A 16,693-nucleotide genomic window follows, 5' to 3' on the forward strand; every position below is an offset into this window, starting at 1 on the left:
CAATATCTTTAAGTAGACTCTTATAAAAACACATTTACACAACCATTAGAATGAATTAAATAATATCATTAGCAGGGAAATGGGTGGAACTAGAACAAATCTCATTAAGAGAGGTAAGCCAAGCTCTGAGACACAAATGGTGCATGTTCTCTATGATATGTAGAAGTTATACCTAAAATGCACTGGGATATGACTAATCATACAGAGGCCAAAAGAAGATACTCCCTTTAGTAGAGAAACACAAAGGTGCAATGCCAAAGTGCCTCTTCATATTTATACAAAATAATACACATACTGAAATGAACTCCAAGATATGGAAACAAAAGACTTTTTTCAGGCCAGCAAAGTCGATTTTTCACATGCCATGTGAAACCGTAGCTTCTATTGTTGATGATGATCCTCTTGCATCCACTTCCTGTGGTTGTACCTGCAATATCACTATATCTTATCTGAGTACATTGGAAACTGTGTATACTGGTATACTAGGAAAGTGAAAGGGAATACCAAAATCAAGAGAGATGGGATAAAAAGAAAAAAAGACTACAAAAGCAATGCTTGCAAAACTGTTTGGTGTAGACCAACTGAACAACTCACGGGGGAAGAGAAAAAGGGGGAGGGGGAGGGGGGAATGAGGGAGTAGGTAACAAACAGTACAAGAAATGTATCCAAAGCCTAACGTATGAAACTGTAACCTCTCTGTACATCACTTTGACAAAAAAAAAAATTAAGACATTTTTCTTTTAGGGGTTGGGAATGTGGCTTAGTGGTAGAGTGCTTGCCTAGCATACTTGAAGCCCTGGGTTTGATTCCTCAGCACTACATAAACAGGAAAAAAAAAAAAAAAAAAAAGCCAGAAGTGGTGCTGTGGCTCAAGTGATAGAGTGCTAACCTTGAGCAAAAAGAAGGCAGGGACATGGGGCTGGGGATATAGCCTAGTGGCAAGAGTGCCTGCCTCGGATACACAAGGCCCTAGGTTCGATTCCCCAGCACCACATATACAGAAAACGGCCAGAAGTGGCGCTGTGGCTCAAGTGGCAGAGTGCTAGCCTTGAGCAAAAAGAAGCCAGGGACAGTGCTCAGGCCCTGAGTCCAAGGCCCAGGACTGGCCAAAAAAAAAAGAAGGCAGGGACAGTGCTCAGGCCCTGAGTTCAAGCCCCAGACCTTATTTTTAGTTTTTACTTTTTGATGATTCTGTCTTCTTTATCTTATGTATGGTGCATTCATGTGTATTTCTTCAGAAGGGTGGGGGAGGGCACAGAACTTAAGGGAAAAAGGGTGAAAAGATGTAGTGGAGCTCACTGGACACTGATGAAAGTAAACCACACAACTCATGGGTGGAGATGGGAGAGAGGGACTGGGAAAGAATGAGGGAAAAGAAGACCATTATATGAAAGGAAATGTACTCATTTATCTGACTCATGTAATTTTAATCCCTCTATAGATCACCTCTATAAATAAATTAATAAAATAAATTATTTTTAAAAAAAACAGTTAATCCTTCATAGGCTTATGTGTCATAAGTGTGGCCGGGGGGTGAACTAGTTAGTAGTGAGTCTATGAGAATGTAAGACCCTAATCCATTGAAGAAGATAATACAGCTATTAAAAGGAATTGTGGGCCAGTTTCTTAAGATAAACCTGACACAATAATTCTCTTCACATTTTGAAATGTATTTCTGAACAAAATCTTTCAGCCCAAATAATGTTCAGCCTATCATTTCAGGTAATTTTACTTATATACTAGAAAAATTTTATCAAATTTTCAACTTGTTGATTATAATACAGAGATATTTTAATTGTTTTCCTCCATACAGCAGGTCTTCTAAGAAACAGTTTTCAAACCTATATGTTTAAAACAAAAACGAAAAAAAATGACAATACCCAGGCACTGTGACACATACCTGCCATGCCAGCTACTGTGAGAAGTGTAAGCAGGAGGTCATGGTGTAGGCTCAACCAGACAGAAAGCAAGAGTCTACCTCAAAAATAATCTGAGCAAACAAAGCTACAGAAGTATGACTCAAATGGTAAAATTACCTAGTAAATACAAAGCCCTAAGTTCAAACTCCATTCTGCAAATACTAAAGAAAAAAATTAAAAGCATATAAACAAGGATTTTGGTAGGGACTAAACATTTGCATGATGGCATTATAAACAGCAAAATATCAATAATCTATGCTGACTTGAACATAATTGTATTTTATAGGTTTATTAAGTTATTTTAATATGCAAAATGTCATTTGCCTATAAAGAATGCTAGCTACTCAGGAAGCAGAGATTGTACATATCCATGTTTCAGGCCAGCCACGGTAGAGAAAAAAAGTTAGGGGAGACCCCCTCTATCTCAATGAACAAGCCAGGTCAAATATTGTGACAAAAATCTATAATCCTAGTGAAAAGCTCAGAGGAGGAGACAGAAGAAAGTGGCCCTAGGCCAGCCCCAAGCAATAAATGCAAGACCCTAACAGAAAAATAACAATGCATAAGCTGGGTACTAGTGACTCACACCTGCTATTCTAGCTACTCAGGAGGCTGGCATCCAAGGATCACAAGCCAGCCAGGGAAGAAAAGTCCATGAGACTCTAAACTGTAATTAACCACCAAAATACGAGAAGTACAACTGTGACTCAAGAGGTAGAGAGCACTAGCCTTGAGCAAAAGTGCTCAGGGATAGCACCCAGGACTAAGTTCAAGCCCTAGGACTGACGCACACGCAGACACACACACACACACACACACACACACACACACACACAAAAGGGGTAGGGGTGTACCTCAAATGATAGAGCACCTGTCTAGCAAGCATGAGGCTCCAAGTTCAAACCCCAGTACCACAAAAAAAAAGAAGAAAGAAAAAGACAGAAGAAAAGAAAAAAGGAGAGAGGGAGGGAGGGAGGGAGGGAGGGAGGGAGGGAGGGAGAGAGGGAGGAAGGGAGAGAGAGATCGAGTAAGTATATGTGAAAGAAAGAGGGAATGGGGGAGTATCTATTGGTACTAACCAGAGAAGAAAAAAGAAAACAAAATAATCAAATTTATCTGGAGAATACTCAGTCAACTAGAATACAATTACAAGTTAAATTGAATCTATTTTTGAACAGTATAGCTCTTTGCTTTAAGGAGTATTACCATGCAATTGGTCAAGAAGTGCAACGGCTATTCGGTGCTGAGCTTGAATGAGTTCCAGATGCAAATCCATAATGAAAGTATTTTCTGAGATTGGTTTGTAAGTGTCTCCATCTGTATCATGGGAGCACTTTGGTCCAGGAGAGTTAAAGGAAAATGAAAAGTATTTTTTAAAAACACACTGAAAATAACTGTATTCTATTATCACATCACCTATCTTACTAGGAGCCATTAAATTCTGCTCTCTTGTGAACCCTTTGTGATCGGCTCATGCACCAATAAGTACACTCAGAATTTATTAATGACCTCTTCAGTGACAAATTCAAAGACACTGTGCTTGAGACATTGCTGGGAAGATATTTCTGCCCTATAAGTGGAAAACTGCTACAAATCATGCTTGCCTTATCCATTTGCAAGTCATCTGTCTTCCTTGTTAAGTAGAACTTCAACCTGATCCAAGATTTCCCCATTCTCACCTTGACGTAGCAATGGTCAATTACCGGTGATCCACTCGGCAAAGTCGTTAACATGTAATGTAAATTTATCCCACTAATTGCTTTATCAAGAAGTTCATAAGCATAAAGCAACTGTTCCACAGGTTTTTTCTAAAATAATTTCATAAACATAAAGGAAAAGAGAAACCAGGAAAAATCATATGCAAAATTTCCAAACTTTTAACAATAATTCAAAACAAAATAGCAAAAACTACTTTTGTTTTTTTAACATATTAACAGTATTGCATGTCTTAATAAATGTATTTCTCTTTGACTAAATATTGAGTACTATCAATGAAGATGAAAATAATATGTTCTACTATTTTCCAAGCATAAATTAAACTTTTAATAAACATGTATATAATTTCCATTTATTGTTTTTAAAGTTTTGATCATGCCTAGCATGGTGACACACACTTATATTTCCAGCACTACGGAAGTGGGGACAGGAGGATCAGGAGCTACACAGAGAGCACCAGACCAGCCTGAGCTACAGAGCAAGGCCTTGTTTCAAAAAGAATTTATAATATACAGCTTATATAATTTGTCATTTTGCATGCTTTTTTAAAATTATTTTCCATAGCTACCATTTTATTTGAATCTCAAGTAATTTTTAAATATTTACAACTATTAAGTAGTCGTACAAATCCCAGAACTAGAAGTTTAGCAAGCCCAAAATCCAGCAACTACAAGGCTGATGGAGAAGATTTACAAGTTCAAGGCCTGTCTATCATACGGAATGCTTCTAAGATTGGCCTATCTCAAAAAATCAAAGGCTTGAGCTACCACTCAGTGGTAGAGTGCTTGCTGTCCAGGTACTGGGCCCTAGATTTGATCACTAGAACAAAACATCTACATCATCATTTGAACAAATTGAAATATCTCTTTAATGTAACTAATCTCACACAGAGGTAAATATATGGAACTATGAAGAACACCCAGCTTTGTTCAAATGTTCCAAGTTTCTAGACTTTTCCCAGACATTTTTAGGAAATAAATTATATACTTACATACGGAAAATTAGCCCTATGTAGTTGTCCACAATGTCACTCCTCTTTTCTTCCCCCTAGTAGTAGCTACTGTCCTTGAATTTTGTTTTGCCATACTTTCGCTTTTTTAAACTTCTACTGCATGTGTATGTGTCCTTAACATTATGCATATTTCTTTGTGTCCTTTTTTAATGTTCCATTATATCTGCAGACTGCTTTTTCACTCAATTATATGTTGCTAAAATGCATTCAAGCTGGGGTAAATCAGGATTATGAGCAAAGAAGGACTCTGAATTGTTACATGCAGAAAGAGTCAAAGAACAGAATGAGAAGCATCCATCACTATTAGAAGAAATGAAGAAGCAAACCTGAAGAAAGCTGCCAATGACAATTGAATCTAGGAGTCCACTGACAACAACCTCACTACATGGCAACTGTTGAACTAGAAGAGCTTACACAATGTGATCTGTAAAATTCTCATCTCCCATCTGCCACTCCAGAATGAAAACTCTTTTTATCTTCTGCAATACAATTCCTGTGAATTCTCCTCCTTGGAATACTAGCCAATTAGAGACACATGGAAATGAGATACTGCAAATACAGTTCCAGATTGCCCCCATCATTCAAAGGTGACTGCAGAGGAGGTTGGTAGTGATGCCAAGCTGACTCTAGTCCAAATCGTACTGTAATCCATTCACCTCAGATTCATGTAGCATGAACTGGAGCTACTCTAAAAAGATGTCACAGTTTATTCACTCATCTACCCATAGACACTTAGATTGCTGTTGCTGAATATGCTGTCATGCATTATACACTTCTGTGAATAAAGGCGAAGTTACTGCTTCCTTTATAGTCTTTATATCTTTCTTCTGCTTTTTTTTTAAAATCATCTAAGATTTACAAGAAATGATGAACAGAAGAATGGCAGATATTCTTACGTGGTTGCAGAATAGATGAACTACTTTTAATCTTTTTCTTTAGGAATAACATTCATTGAGGTCTTCAAATTATACTCTTTATTAGATAAGTAGGCCTTCTGTTTCTAATGTCCAGGAGTCATTTTTTAAAGGATAGTCATGCCAGATGCTGATGGCTAACATCTGCAATTCTAGCTATACAGGAGGACTGAGATCTGAGGATCGAGATTCCAAGTTAGCTGGGGCAAGAAAGAGAAAAGCCCATGAGACTCATCTCCAATTAACTACCAAAAAGATGGAAGTGGATCTGTGGCTCAATTGATAAAAGTGATAGCCTTGAGAAAAAAAGCTTAGCAACACTCTATCAGAAAGAATGACATTGCCCCATTCGTAAGGAAATGGAAGGACTTGGAAAAAATTATACTAAGTGAAGTGAGCTAGACCCAAAGAAACATGGACTCTATGGTCTCCCTCATAGGGAATAATTAGCACAGGTTTAGGCTAGTCACAGCAGAGGATCACAAGAGCCCAATAGCTATGCCCCTATGAATGCATAAGATGATGCTAAGTGAAATGAACTCCATGTTATGGAAACGAGTGTTATATCACTGTTGTAATTACTTTCAACATGCCATGTGAAACCATAGCTTCTTTTGTTGATGATCCTCTTGTATCCCCTTCCTGTGGTTGTACCCGCACTATCACTGTATCTTATCTGAGTACATTGGAAACTGTACATACTGGTATTAGAACTAGGAAAGTGAAAGGGAATGCCAAAATCGAGAGACACAGGATAAAAAGACAAACAATTACAAAAGCAATACCTGCAAAAACTGTTTGTGTAAACCAATTGAACAACTCATATAGTGAGAGGGAAAGGGGGAGGGGGAGGGGAGAATGAGGGAGGAGGTAACAAAGAGAAAGAAAAAAAAAAAAGCTTAGCAACAGTGTCATCACCCAGAGTTCAAGCCCCAGGGATGGTACATACATACATGCATTCATACATATAAAGTTGTTTAATCTCAACAAATTATTTAATTGTATATCTAACTAGTTATTTGGTAGTGCTTTTTTTAACCTTTTATCTATTAGTCTTACATACTATATTATAGATTTTCTAATGCTAAAACATCCTTGCATCTCTAGAATATGCAAAACTTGATTATATATAACCATTCAAGATATTTTTTTCACTAAAGAATCACAGGCTCAGAGGGGTGTTCCCAAGTAATTCAAACAGTGTGAGTTCAAGTAGAAAATCTATTTAAGTGCAGGCCCAAGATTATAAATCATTGGGGAGAGAGACTTTCTCCCATTCGCTCCTCTTCTGAAGACCCAGGCTGAGATAACTCTTAACATAGACAGATTTTGTTCTAGTTCTTTTATCATAGGACTCAATGTCATGTAGGCTTTAACCTAATGAAGAATCTCAGTGCCAACTTCATCCTTCATGTGCTCAATCTTCATTTCTGGAAGGCTGCTAAAAATCTAAGTTTCTCATGCCCAGCTACCTACTACAGCACCCACTTGTAAACTTACCACTAAGGTTTTCAGTTTCCCTTTCTATTTTGGACCCAGGCATTTACCTTACTTTCTTGAGAGCTCTACTTAAAGATTATTTATTCAGATTTTCTAACAGTTCCAGGATTTTTTTCTACCAGGATACTATTTAAACATCAAAAATTGTCAAAGACCTCCTCACACATCCCATCCTTATCATCACCATCACCATGGTCATCCCATCACCATTTTCATCATCATCGCTGCTATCACTAGATTAAAATGTGCTCCCACAAGAGTATAAATGCTTTACAGAGACTGGTATTTTAATTGCCATAGTCTTATAGGCTAGACACTAACTAGTTATAATTTCCTAAGCCATCTGCTGAAGGAATAGATGCTACATGTTTAGCAACATTTTAAGAGTGGTTTTATGTAATGTGATCCCAGTGGTACTTCATATTTTTTCAAATAGCTTGCATATATGCATGATACATAAGTTATTACACTCTGGTAGGTGAGTATACAGATTCTGGACGCTCCTTACTAATAAACTCTCAGTAATTTCCAACTTTTTCCTTCTCCAGGTAGGTTTGAAAACTCTTAAGATGCAGAGATATATGTACACACATAACACAAAGTAGCTACTTGGTATCAGGTGCTATTTTCTACAATATTAGCAATATTTCATTTCAACAATGTAAGTACCTATATCTACCTATCCCACGAAAGTTGATCTGGCCCTGAACATTAGGGCTTGACATTCATATGGTTGTCATCACAGACACTGTTTCTATTATGACAATTTCAGCTATAAATTGTCTGGAGGAGAGGATGTGTTTTTCTGATTTGAATAATAACATCAATTGGTTCTAAATGGTCTTCAGTTTCTTTGTTGTAGCAAATTTGAAACCTTTTAAGCAACTTTTTTCATTTGGTGGCTTTAACTGCCAGAAAATTACTATCTCAAAGGCAGATATTTGGGGATATTGGGGGCTAGTCTGGACAAAAAGAAAAAGACTCCATCTCTACCAATGGCTGTACACAATGAGCAAAGTAGGAGTACTGCATTCCAGATTGGCCTGAGCAAATAGTGACAGACTTAAAAATAACCATTTCATGTTCATCACAGCACAATTTGTCATAGCTAGAATCTGGAACCAACCCAGATGCCCCTCAGTAGACAAATGGATCAGGAAAATGTGGTACATATACACAATGGAATTTTAGGCCTCTATCAGAAAGAATGACATTGCCCCATTTGTAAGGAAATGGAAGGACTTGGAAAAAAATTATACTAAGTGAAGTGAGCCACACCCAAAGAAACATGGACTCTATGGTCTCCCTTATTGGGAATAATTAGCACAGGTTTAGGCAAGTCACAGCAGAGGATCACAAAAGCCCAATAGCTATACCCTTATGATCACATAAGATGATGCTAAGTGAAATGAACTCCATGTTATGGAAACGATTGTTATATCACAGTTGTAACTACTTTCAATGTCCCATGTGTATCTGTAGCTTCTACTATTGATGATGTTCTTGTATCACCTTCCTGTGGTTGTATCTACACTATGTCTGTAATCTTATCTGAGTATATTGGAAACCGTCTATACTGGTATTAGAACTAGGAAATTGAAAGGGAATACCAAAATCGAGAGACATAGGGTAAAAAAAGACAAACAACTACAAAAGCAATACTTACAAAACTGTTTGGTGTAAGTGAACTGAACACCTCATGGGAGGAAAGGGAAAGGGGAAGGAGGGAGGGGGGATTGAGGGACAAGGTAACAAACATTACAAGAAATGTATCCAATGCCTAACATATGAAACTGTAACCTCTCTGTACATCAGTTTGATAATAAAAATTTGAAAAAAATAGCCATTTCAAAAAAGGGGCTAGAGGCTTACTCAAGTGGTAGAATGTCTACCTAGCAAGTGTAAAGCCCTAAATTCAATCCCAGTACTGCCAAAAAGAAAAAAAATCCAACTCAAGCCAAATCTAACACTTTAGAACTTCCACTAGGAATCCTATTCTTTCTCTATGATTCCTCAGAGAATAAAAGCTACCCCACTAAACTAGTTATTACCAAAATTCAGTGTCCTTAGGAATCTACCTGAAGAACATTTAAGAAGCTCATACTTGAAATTAAATTTCAATGACTAGGGTAAGAAATGTCAAGCTGTATAATTTAGGAAGCACTGTAAGTGAGCTCTTAGAAAAGAAACATTTGTCAGACCACAATTAAATCCTTATGTCTGCTATGCAGTTGATCTCTGCTCCCAACTTGAGATTTCTCAAAACTAGCTCTCTTTATAGGTGATAATACCACATAAAGAACTCAACTTTGTATCACTGAAAATATAATTAGAAGATGGGCATTCATTCACATGAGAAAGTAAATTTAGAAAAGAGCCCTCCCTTAGTACTTCAACACAATTATAAAGTTATTTGATTAATATCTAATGTCTTAGGACTTTATTGATACCAAGTATGGCAGAAGTGTGGGTGAAATGACTCTTTAAAAAAATTATCACTTGAAGTAGGTGCTGGTGACTCACACCAATAAATCCTAGCTATTCAGGAGGCTTTGTTCTGGGAATCATGATTCTAAGCCAGCCCAGGCAAGAAAGTCTATGAGACTCTTACCTCCAATAAACTATTTAAAAAGCTAGAAGTGGAGCTGTGGCACAAGTTGTAGAGTGCTAGCCTTGAGCAAAAGAGCTCAGGGACAGCAGCATCTAGGCCCTAGTTCAAGCCCCAGGAGTGGGAAGAAAAGAAAAATTGCCACTTGTTCTTAGATTTCAAGAGACTGTCACAAATAAAGGTAATGTGAGTATGTGGCGTATTGTTAAATATCAATAAAGTTATTCAGATATGCATTAAAACATATTTAAGCTTATTTGCAACTATTAAAACTGAACAAGGAAACAAACAGAAATTGTTTTGGGAAAAAGAGAGGGAGAGAGAGAGAGGGGTGAGGCTGGTTGGGAATAGTAAAAATATAACAACGAAATCCTCCTCTGCATAACTAATATTAGCTTTAAAAATATCTTTAATATATAAATACCATATAGTTTTTTTATAATTAGTATAGTGGTTAAATGCATGGGTCATGAAGGTAAAACACGTGAATTCAAATCCCAGATCTATCTGTTCCTGGGTGACTTTTAAGTTGCATGTGGCAAAAATGAAGAGTATGTTTACCCAAATCAACTGGGTTGAATCTCACAAACACTATACTGAAAGTAAAAAGTAAGCTGAAGATGAACACAACCAGTATGAAAAGACTTATATAGAGAGAAAAATGGCAAAACAATATTCTTTACTGCTTGGAAACATACACATAGGTAATAAAAGTAGCAAGATACCTGGAATTTATACTCAATATCATAAATTATATAATGTAAAGTACTTTTCCTAGGTGGAGGAAAGACAATGCAGTGCAGTCAGGAGAGGAGTGAAGGAGGTAAGTGTTATCTACAATGTTGGCCCTCTGAATCCTAGATTCCACATTCATTGATTTAGTAGATCACAGACAAAAGTATTTGGGAAAAATCGTGTCTATACTGAACATGTGCAGACATTTTCTTATCATTACTTCTTTAAAATTTTAATGAGTAAGGGTCAGTGGTGAACTAAGGATCACTGAGACCATCCAGTGTTCCATAACTCTTCAAAGTATATTTTAAACCATTACTGTATTAGTTACATTTGCATTGCTGTGGCCAAATTTTTCAGAAAACATCTTAGAGAAGGAGAGATTGCCGAGGTGGGAGGGGGACTCCTAGCTTCAAAGGGTTATTCCATGGTTACTTGGCCCATGTGTTTGGTCCAAACATCATGGTGAGGAAGGAAGCATAAGGTAGAGGCTTCTCTCATGGTGCACAGAAAGCAGAAAGACAGACAAGGAGAGGTGGAGGGAGACAGACCCCCAAGGATTCTGCCCCAGTGACCTACTTCCTCCAGTCAGACCTCCTAAAAGTCACAGAATATCCCAAAACAGTGGGTCCCAGTAATCAATACATAAGACTGTGGGGAATATTCCATATTGAAACCAGGACAGATAAGCACTCATTCAGTCTATCAGAAGCATACACTGAGTAAAACACTGTTGCCTCTATAACTCTATGAATCACAATATATTCAAAATACTAGTGATAATGTAACTGTAAATCCTCTTATGCCATTTTATCGAGTGTATTTTTAAATTTTTTCTAGAATAAAAGCAAAAGGTAGGAAAACTGCTCAGAAACCAAAGTTCTTAAATTTTAAATATTCACAATTATTTTTATAATAATCTATATTTGAAATTTTGCTATCAAAATAAAAATTCATGGGGCTTTTCTGTTCTTGTTTGTTTTTTGTGCCAGTACTGGGGTTTAAACTCAGGGCCCTTAGTTGTTGTTGTTTTTTTAATTTCTCAAAATTAGCACTCTACCACTTAAGCCATGCCTCCACTTCTAGCTTTTGTTGTATGGTTAATTGGAGATAAGAGTCTCATGGACTTTCCTGCCCAAGCTAGCTTTGAACCATGATCTTCAAATCTCAACCTCCCGAGCAGATAGGATTACAGGTGTGAGCCACCAGCAACTCACAAATTTATGTTTTTAATTATGTTTTCTATAATATGTTGATATACCTTTAGTATGAAGATAATTTCTGGGACCCCTTTTGGGGTTTCAGGAAGCTCTTCAGGCCATCTTTTTATAAGTGTACCTGAAAAAGTAAAAAAGATAGAAGAAGAGGAAGGGAAAAATGGAGAAAAGAAAAATAGGAAGAGAAAATAGAGAAGAGGCAAAGAAAAGCAGATGAAAGGTAAACAAATATGTAGTGAATCAAAATCATTTAAAATGTTACACTAAGTTGATTGCATTTATAACTCTTAAATGATATTAGAAATTACTTAACACTAGAGTTTGAATAAATACCAAATTGTTTCTTTTACATAATTCATTTTTTATGTTAAGCAATCTAAAAAAATCTCAAGAATCTTGTTTATAAGTAAGTTAATATCATGATAGAGATTAGTCTTTCAATATATTATAGAAAGTCTATTTTGAAACATACAGAAAACATAGAAGCCTAATGCATTTAGGTAAATATAAGAGAAGACTCTGAATTAGAATATAAATTAAGTTTTCTACTTTAAAATGTTTAATAATTCAAACTAAACATTATTTAACAAATACCCCCAATAAACATATTTTAGACTATTACAAATAAACATAAAATAATGACTTGGACTTATGTTTTATGTGTCAGTACACATTTATGAGCACAACACCCTCAGAGAAGTTTCAAATTTTAAATGTTAAAATGAAAACATCCCCTTTTGACATCAATACAGAAATTTCCTAATTTACAAATAGAATCCAAGAATCCAATAATGATCACTTCTTTAGATATGAAACACTTTAACAAAGAATCATTGGCTTAAATTGTACTTATTCCAGCAATAATTTTTTTTTTTTTTTTTTGCCAGTCCTGGGCCTTGGACTCAGGGCCTGAGCACTGTCCCTGGCTTCTCTTTGCTCAAGGCTAGCACTCTACCACTTGAGCCACAGTGCCACTCCTGGCCATTTTCTGTATATGTGGTGCTGGGGAATCGAACCCAGGGCTTCAAGTATACGAGGCAAGCACTCTTGCCACTAGGCCATATCCCCAGCCCCCCAGAAATAATTAAACAGTATAAAACAACAACAGTTTCAAAAGTAACTAGTACATTAAAAAAACAAAACTGAATAACGACTGTTTGTCACCATCCCGGTGGTGGCAAGCAGATGCTGTGCACAGCTAAATAAAGACTCCTAAAAAAAAAAAAAACAACAACAAAAAACTGAATAACAGCAACAAAAAAAAAAAAACGATGTCTTGACCAGGCACTGGTGGCTCACACCTATAATTCTAGCTACTCATGAGGCTGAGATCGAAAGATCATAGTTCAAAGCCAGCACAGGCAGGAAAGTCTGTGAGACACTTATGTCTAATTAACTACCAGAAAACTGGAAGTAGTGCTGTGGCTAAAGCGGTAGAGTGCCAGCCTTGAGCTGAAGAGTTCAGAGACAGCACCTAGGTCCGGAGTTCAAGCCCCACAACCGACAAAAAAATACTTCTTTGGGCTTTTTGTTTCCAGTAATGAGTAATCTAGAAAAGTTCTACTAACTGGAAAAGCACTTCATTTTAATCAGCAAGCTAAGAAGATAGTGAAAATAATAAATACAAGCAAGGATCTTGAGAAGAGAGCACTGCCTAGATCTTGAGAAGGAGCTCAGGGAGTGAAGAACAGCTTAGAAGCTATTCCTTCCTAGGAGCTATGTCAGTTCTAAAGAGGGAACCTAAGCCAAGTGGCGATTTGACAGCGCTATAAGGGACTAGGGCAGCAGAGAATTAGGTAAGGAGAGAATGAAATGGATATAAAATGTGAAAGAACCTTGATCCAAGTGGATCCAAGTGTCCAGCAAGAATCAATGGTAAGTTTTTCTTCAAGAAGCAGTCATTGTCCTGAGAAATGGAAGAGATCAAAAGATTTTTTTAAAGGAAAAAAGAACAGTGAGGGGGAAGGAAGAGTCAGTGGTAATAGGAATGAAGAAGGGAAACATGAGGAGAAAGTAACGTTCTGTCTGCCACCGAGCCAGAGTGCATAACCTTCCTGAAATGCACCTAACGCTGTGTCCTCTAACTTTGATAACAAATAATCAATAAATCACGATTTGAAAGGCTTAGTTTTCTTTTTTTATTTTAATTTTTTTTAATTGTAAAGATGATATACAGAGGGGTTACAGTTACATAGGACTCTTCCCTTGTTGAAAGGCTTAGTTTTTACTAATGGAAGTTATCTTATATTCCAATTTATGTTTACCTATTTCTATTTATAAAGGTATATATTAATAATCTCATTTTTCATCTAATATTTTACCTTGAGATTTTTTAAATTTCCTTTTTGGGCTTCCTAAACACTCTAATATTTCACACAATCGTAATGTGACCTCTGCTATCACAACAACATCAATGTCTTCCATTTTACAGGAGTGGATCACTTCACTTATCTGCCACAGAAGATAAATCCACTAAAAAGAGAAAATAAATAGAAAAAAAATTTAAATGTATTACATTGTACAAAGAGTCTGATTTTTCAAAGCATTTCTTCCTTGACCTCATCTTCCACTCATGAAGAAGTATTACACAGACCTCTTCATTAATACATCCTAAAATCTGCCATTGATAAACTCATCTAATTCATAAACAAAATCTGTTTGTTTATAGTCTGAATATCTATAGATGAAAAATTTATGAACTGCTATCTTTCTACATCACCAAAAACCATCTGCCTTCTCAAAGTTCTTATCTTCTGGGCTGGTGATATGGCCTAGTGGCAAGAGTTCTTGCCTCGTATACATGAGGCCCTGGGTTCAATTCCCCAGCACCACATATACAGAAAATGGCCAGAAGTGGCGCTGTGACTCAAGTGGCAGAGTGCTAGCCTTGAGCAAAAAGAAGCCAGGGACAGTGCTCAGGCCCTGAGTCCAAGCAGGACTGGCCAAAACAAAACAAAAAAAAGTTCTTATCTTCCCTGTGACTGTAGTCACTATCAAAGTCCTCTAAATTCATGAAGAATTAAGTATACGTTTCAGGCTCCAATCTAGATGCTTACAAATTGACATCAGTACTTATATCTGCAAAGCTTTAGCATGTGAAACCAACCACTGGAGACCTAAAGTTATAAAATAATATCATAAATTAGCTAAATGCAGGATGAAGGGTCAGACATATGCAAACTAGTATAGCTAATTTTAGAAACCTCAGAATTACTGGAGCTCAAGCATTAATTACTAAAATGATTTCTCATGAGTTTTAATGTTATAATAACAGATATTAGGCTTTCTCTTTGCCGTGAAATTAACAGTTCAAATATATTATTATAGGAAAAAAACTAAATTCCTTACCTAAAAAATTAAATTCCTTACTTACTTGGTTTCTCTATTTTTAATCTTCTTGATGAATATCCAAGCTCAAATGACCTTAGTCACATATTTATTCCCTGCTTTAAAAGGGAAACATTGTTTCACTCCCTAAAACCAAACTGGGGCTGGAGTACATAAACACACCTTGAAATAAAGGCTTGTTCAGCATTACAAAGAATATCTTCTTAACATCTATATCTACAATGGTGGGTGCTACTTGGATAGATAAACAGAAGAAATCTAGATTGGAAATTTATATTACAACTTGAATTAACAACAAAGGAAGGGAGGGAGGGAATAAAAAAATGATTACTTTGTTAGTGCTGATTTTCTGGGTGTATTTTGAATAGTCATATTTGGACACATTGATCTTCTGAATTCCTACTTTGCACTTCTGCCACAGAAATGTTAAAATATCCAAAACAATTTCTTTATCAGGCTGAACATTCTGAAAATGAAATCAATTAGGTAAATAAATAATAAAAAGATATATACATATATACATATATGACATTGTGTGTCAGGGACACTGTAAGCCTTATTGTGCTTTATATCTGCCAATTCATTTATCATCCCTCACATAAACCCAACAAGACAATTACCATTACTATCTCCTCCATTTACATTTGATCAACATGAAACACAGAGATGATGTGATTGTTCCATAGACAAAATAACCAGAAAGTAGCACACCCTGCACATTCAAATCTAATAGTCTAGTTCAAGTCCTTACTCTCAACCAATATTCTACATGTGCTACTTCTACCTCTCTAAAAAGAAAAGTTTAAAAAAAAGTTCCATATATTTTTAGGCATGTAAACCCACAAGCCAATCAGACTCTCAGATTTACTCATATTTTTCTCTTTGAAAATTCTTGTATTAAAGTAATAAAGAGGGGCTGGGAACATGGCCTAGTGGCAAAATTGCTTGCCTCATATACATGAAGCCCTGGGTTCAATTCCCCAACACCACATATATAGAAAATGGCCAGAAGTGGCGCTGTGGCTCAAGTGGCAGAGTGCTAGCCTTGAGGAAAAAGAAGCCAAGGACAGTGCTGGCGCTCTGAGTCCAAGGCCCAGGAGTGGCAAAAAAAAAAAAAAAGTCAAAAAGTAGTAAAGAATTGGGAGTGAGAAGGAGATAAACTAGTAACCAGAGGGATCTGAGAAAGAATCTAGACAAGGAGGACAGGGATAAACCAGACAGAACTTCACTCCCTATACCAACAGATGGTCTCAGAGTGTGTCCCCTCTCTCCAGCCAAAGTTACTCGGATCTTTTGAAAAGAAAACTCAATGTTGCAAACCATCCCAAGCACATTGTCCCGCTGCAGCCAGGAGCAAGGCAGGTAGCAAAGCAATGATGGAGACTGGACTGTGGAAGTGATTTGTGGGGTACCAGGGGACCTGCAGCCTCTCTCCAGCTTCAGATGCTGCTGGTCCCATAGACAGGGTTTTTATTTATTATCAGACAAAAGTACATGCAGGAAGGTGGCTACATCAAAGAGACTACTTCAAAGAGATAAATAAGGGTGTCAGTTGGGGGTGAATAATTCTAGGATTGGCAATTACCCATAAACAAGAAAACAACCAATTTGCATAGGCCACCTGCCAGTTCCAAGGTCTTGTGAAGTTACGGATTAACAGGAGGGTGAAGATTATGGTCACTGTAATGCTAAACACAGTAGGTCTTGACAGGGCCGCCCTCAGC

At 36.8% G+C, this 16,693-nt stretch overlaps 1 protein-coding gene across 1 annotated transcript in view; it reads right to left on the bottom strand.

Annotated features, from left to right (window-relative positions):
- Cfap54 (cilia and flagella associated protein 54) overlaps positions 1–16,693 on the bottom strand; it is a 258,505-nt gene that overhangs the window by 207,943 nt on the left and 33,869 nt on the right. Inside the window, 5 exon segments of the mRNA XM_048340566.1 lie at positions 3,126–3,252; positions 3,599–3,727; positions 11,666–11,742; positions 13,943–14,093; positions 15,301–15,435. Of these exon segments, the coding sequence (XP_048196523.1) occupies positions 3,126–3,252; positions 3,599–3,727; positions 11,666–11,742; positions 13,943–14,093; positions 15,301–15,435 (619 nt within the window).

The sequence above is a fragment of the Perognathus longimembris genome, chromosome 1 (assembly GCF_023159225.1).
Source record: "Perognathus longimembris pacificus isolate PPM17 chromosome 1, ASM2315922v1, whole genome shotgun sequence".
Taxonomy (NCBI): Eukaryota; Metazoa; Chordata; class Mammalia; order Rodentia; family Heteromyidae; genus Perognathus; species Perognathus longimembris.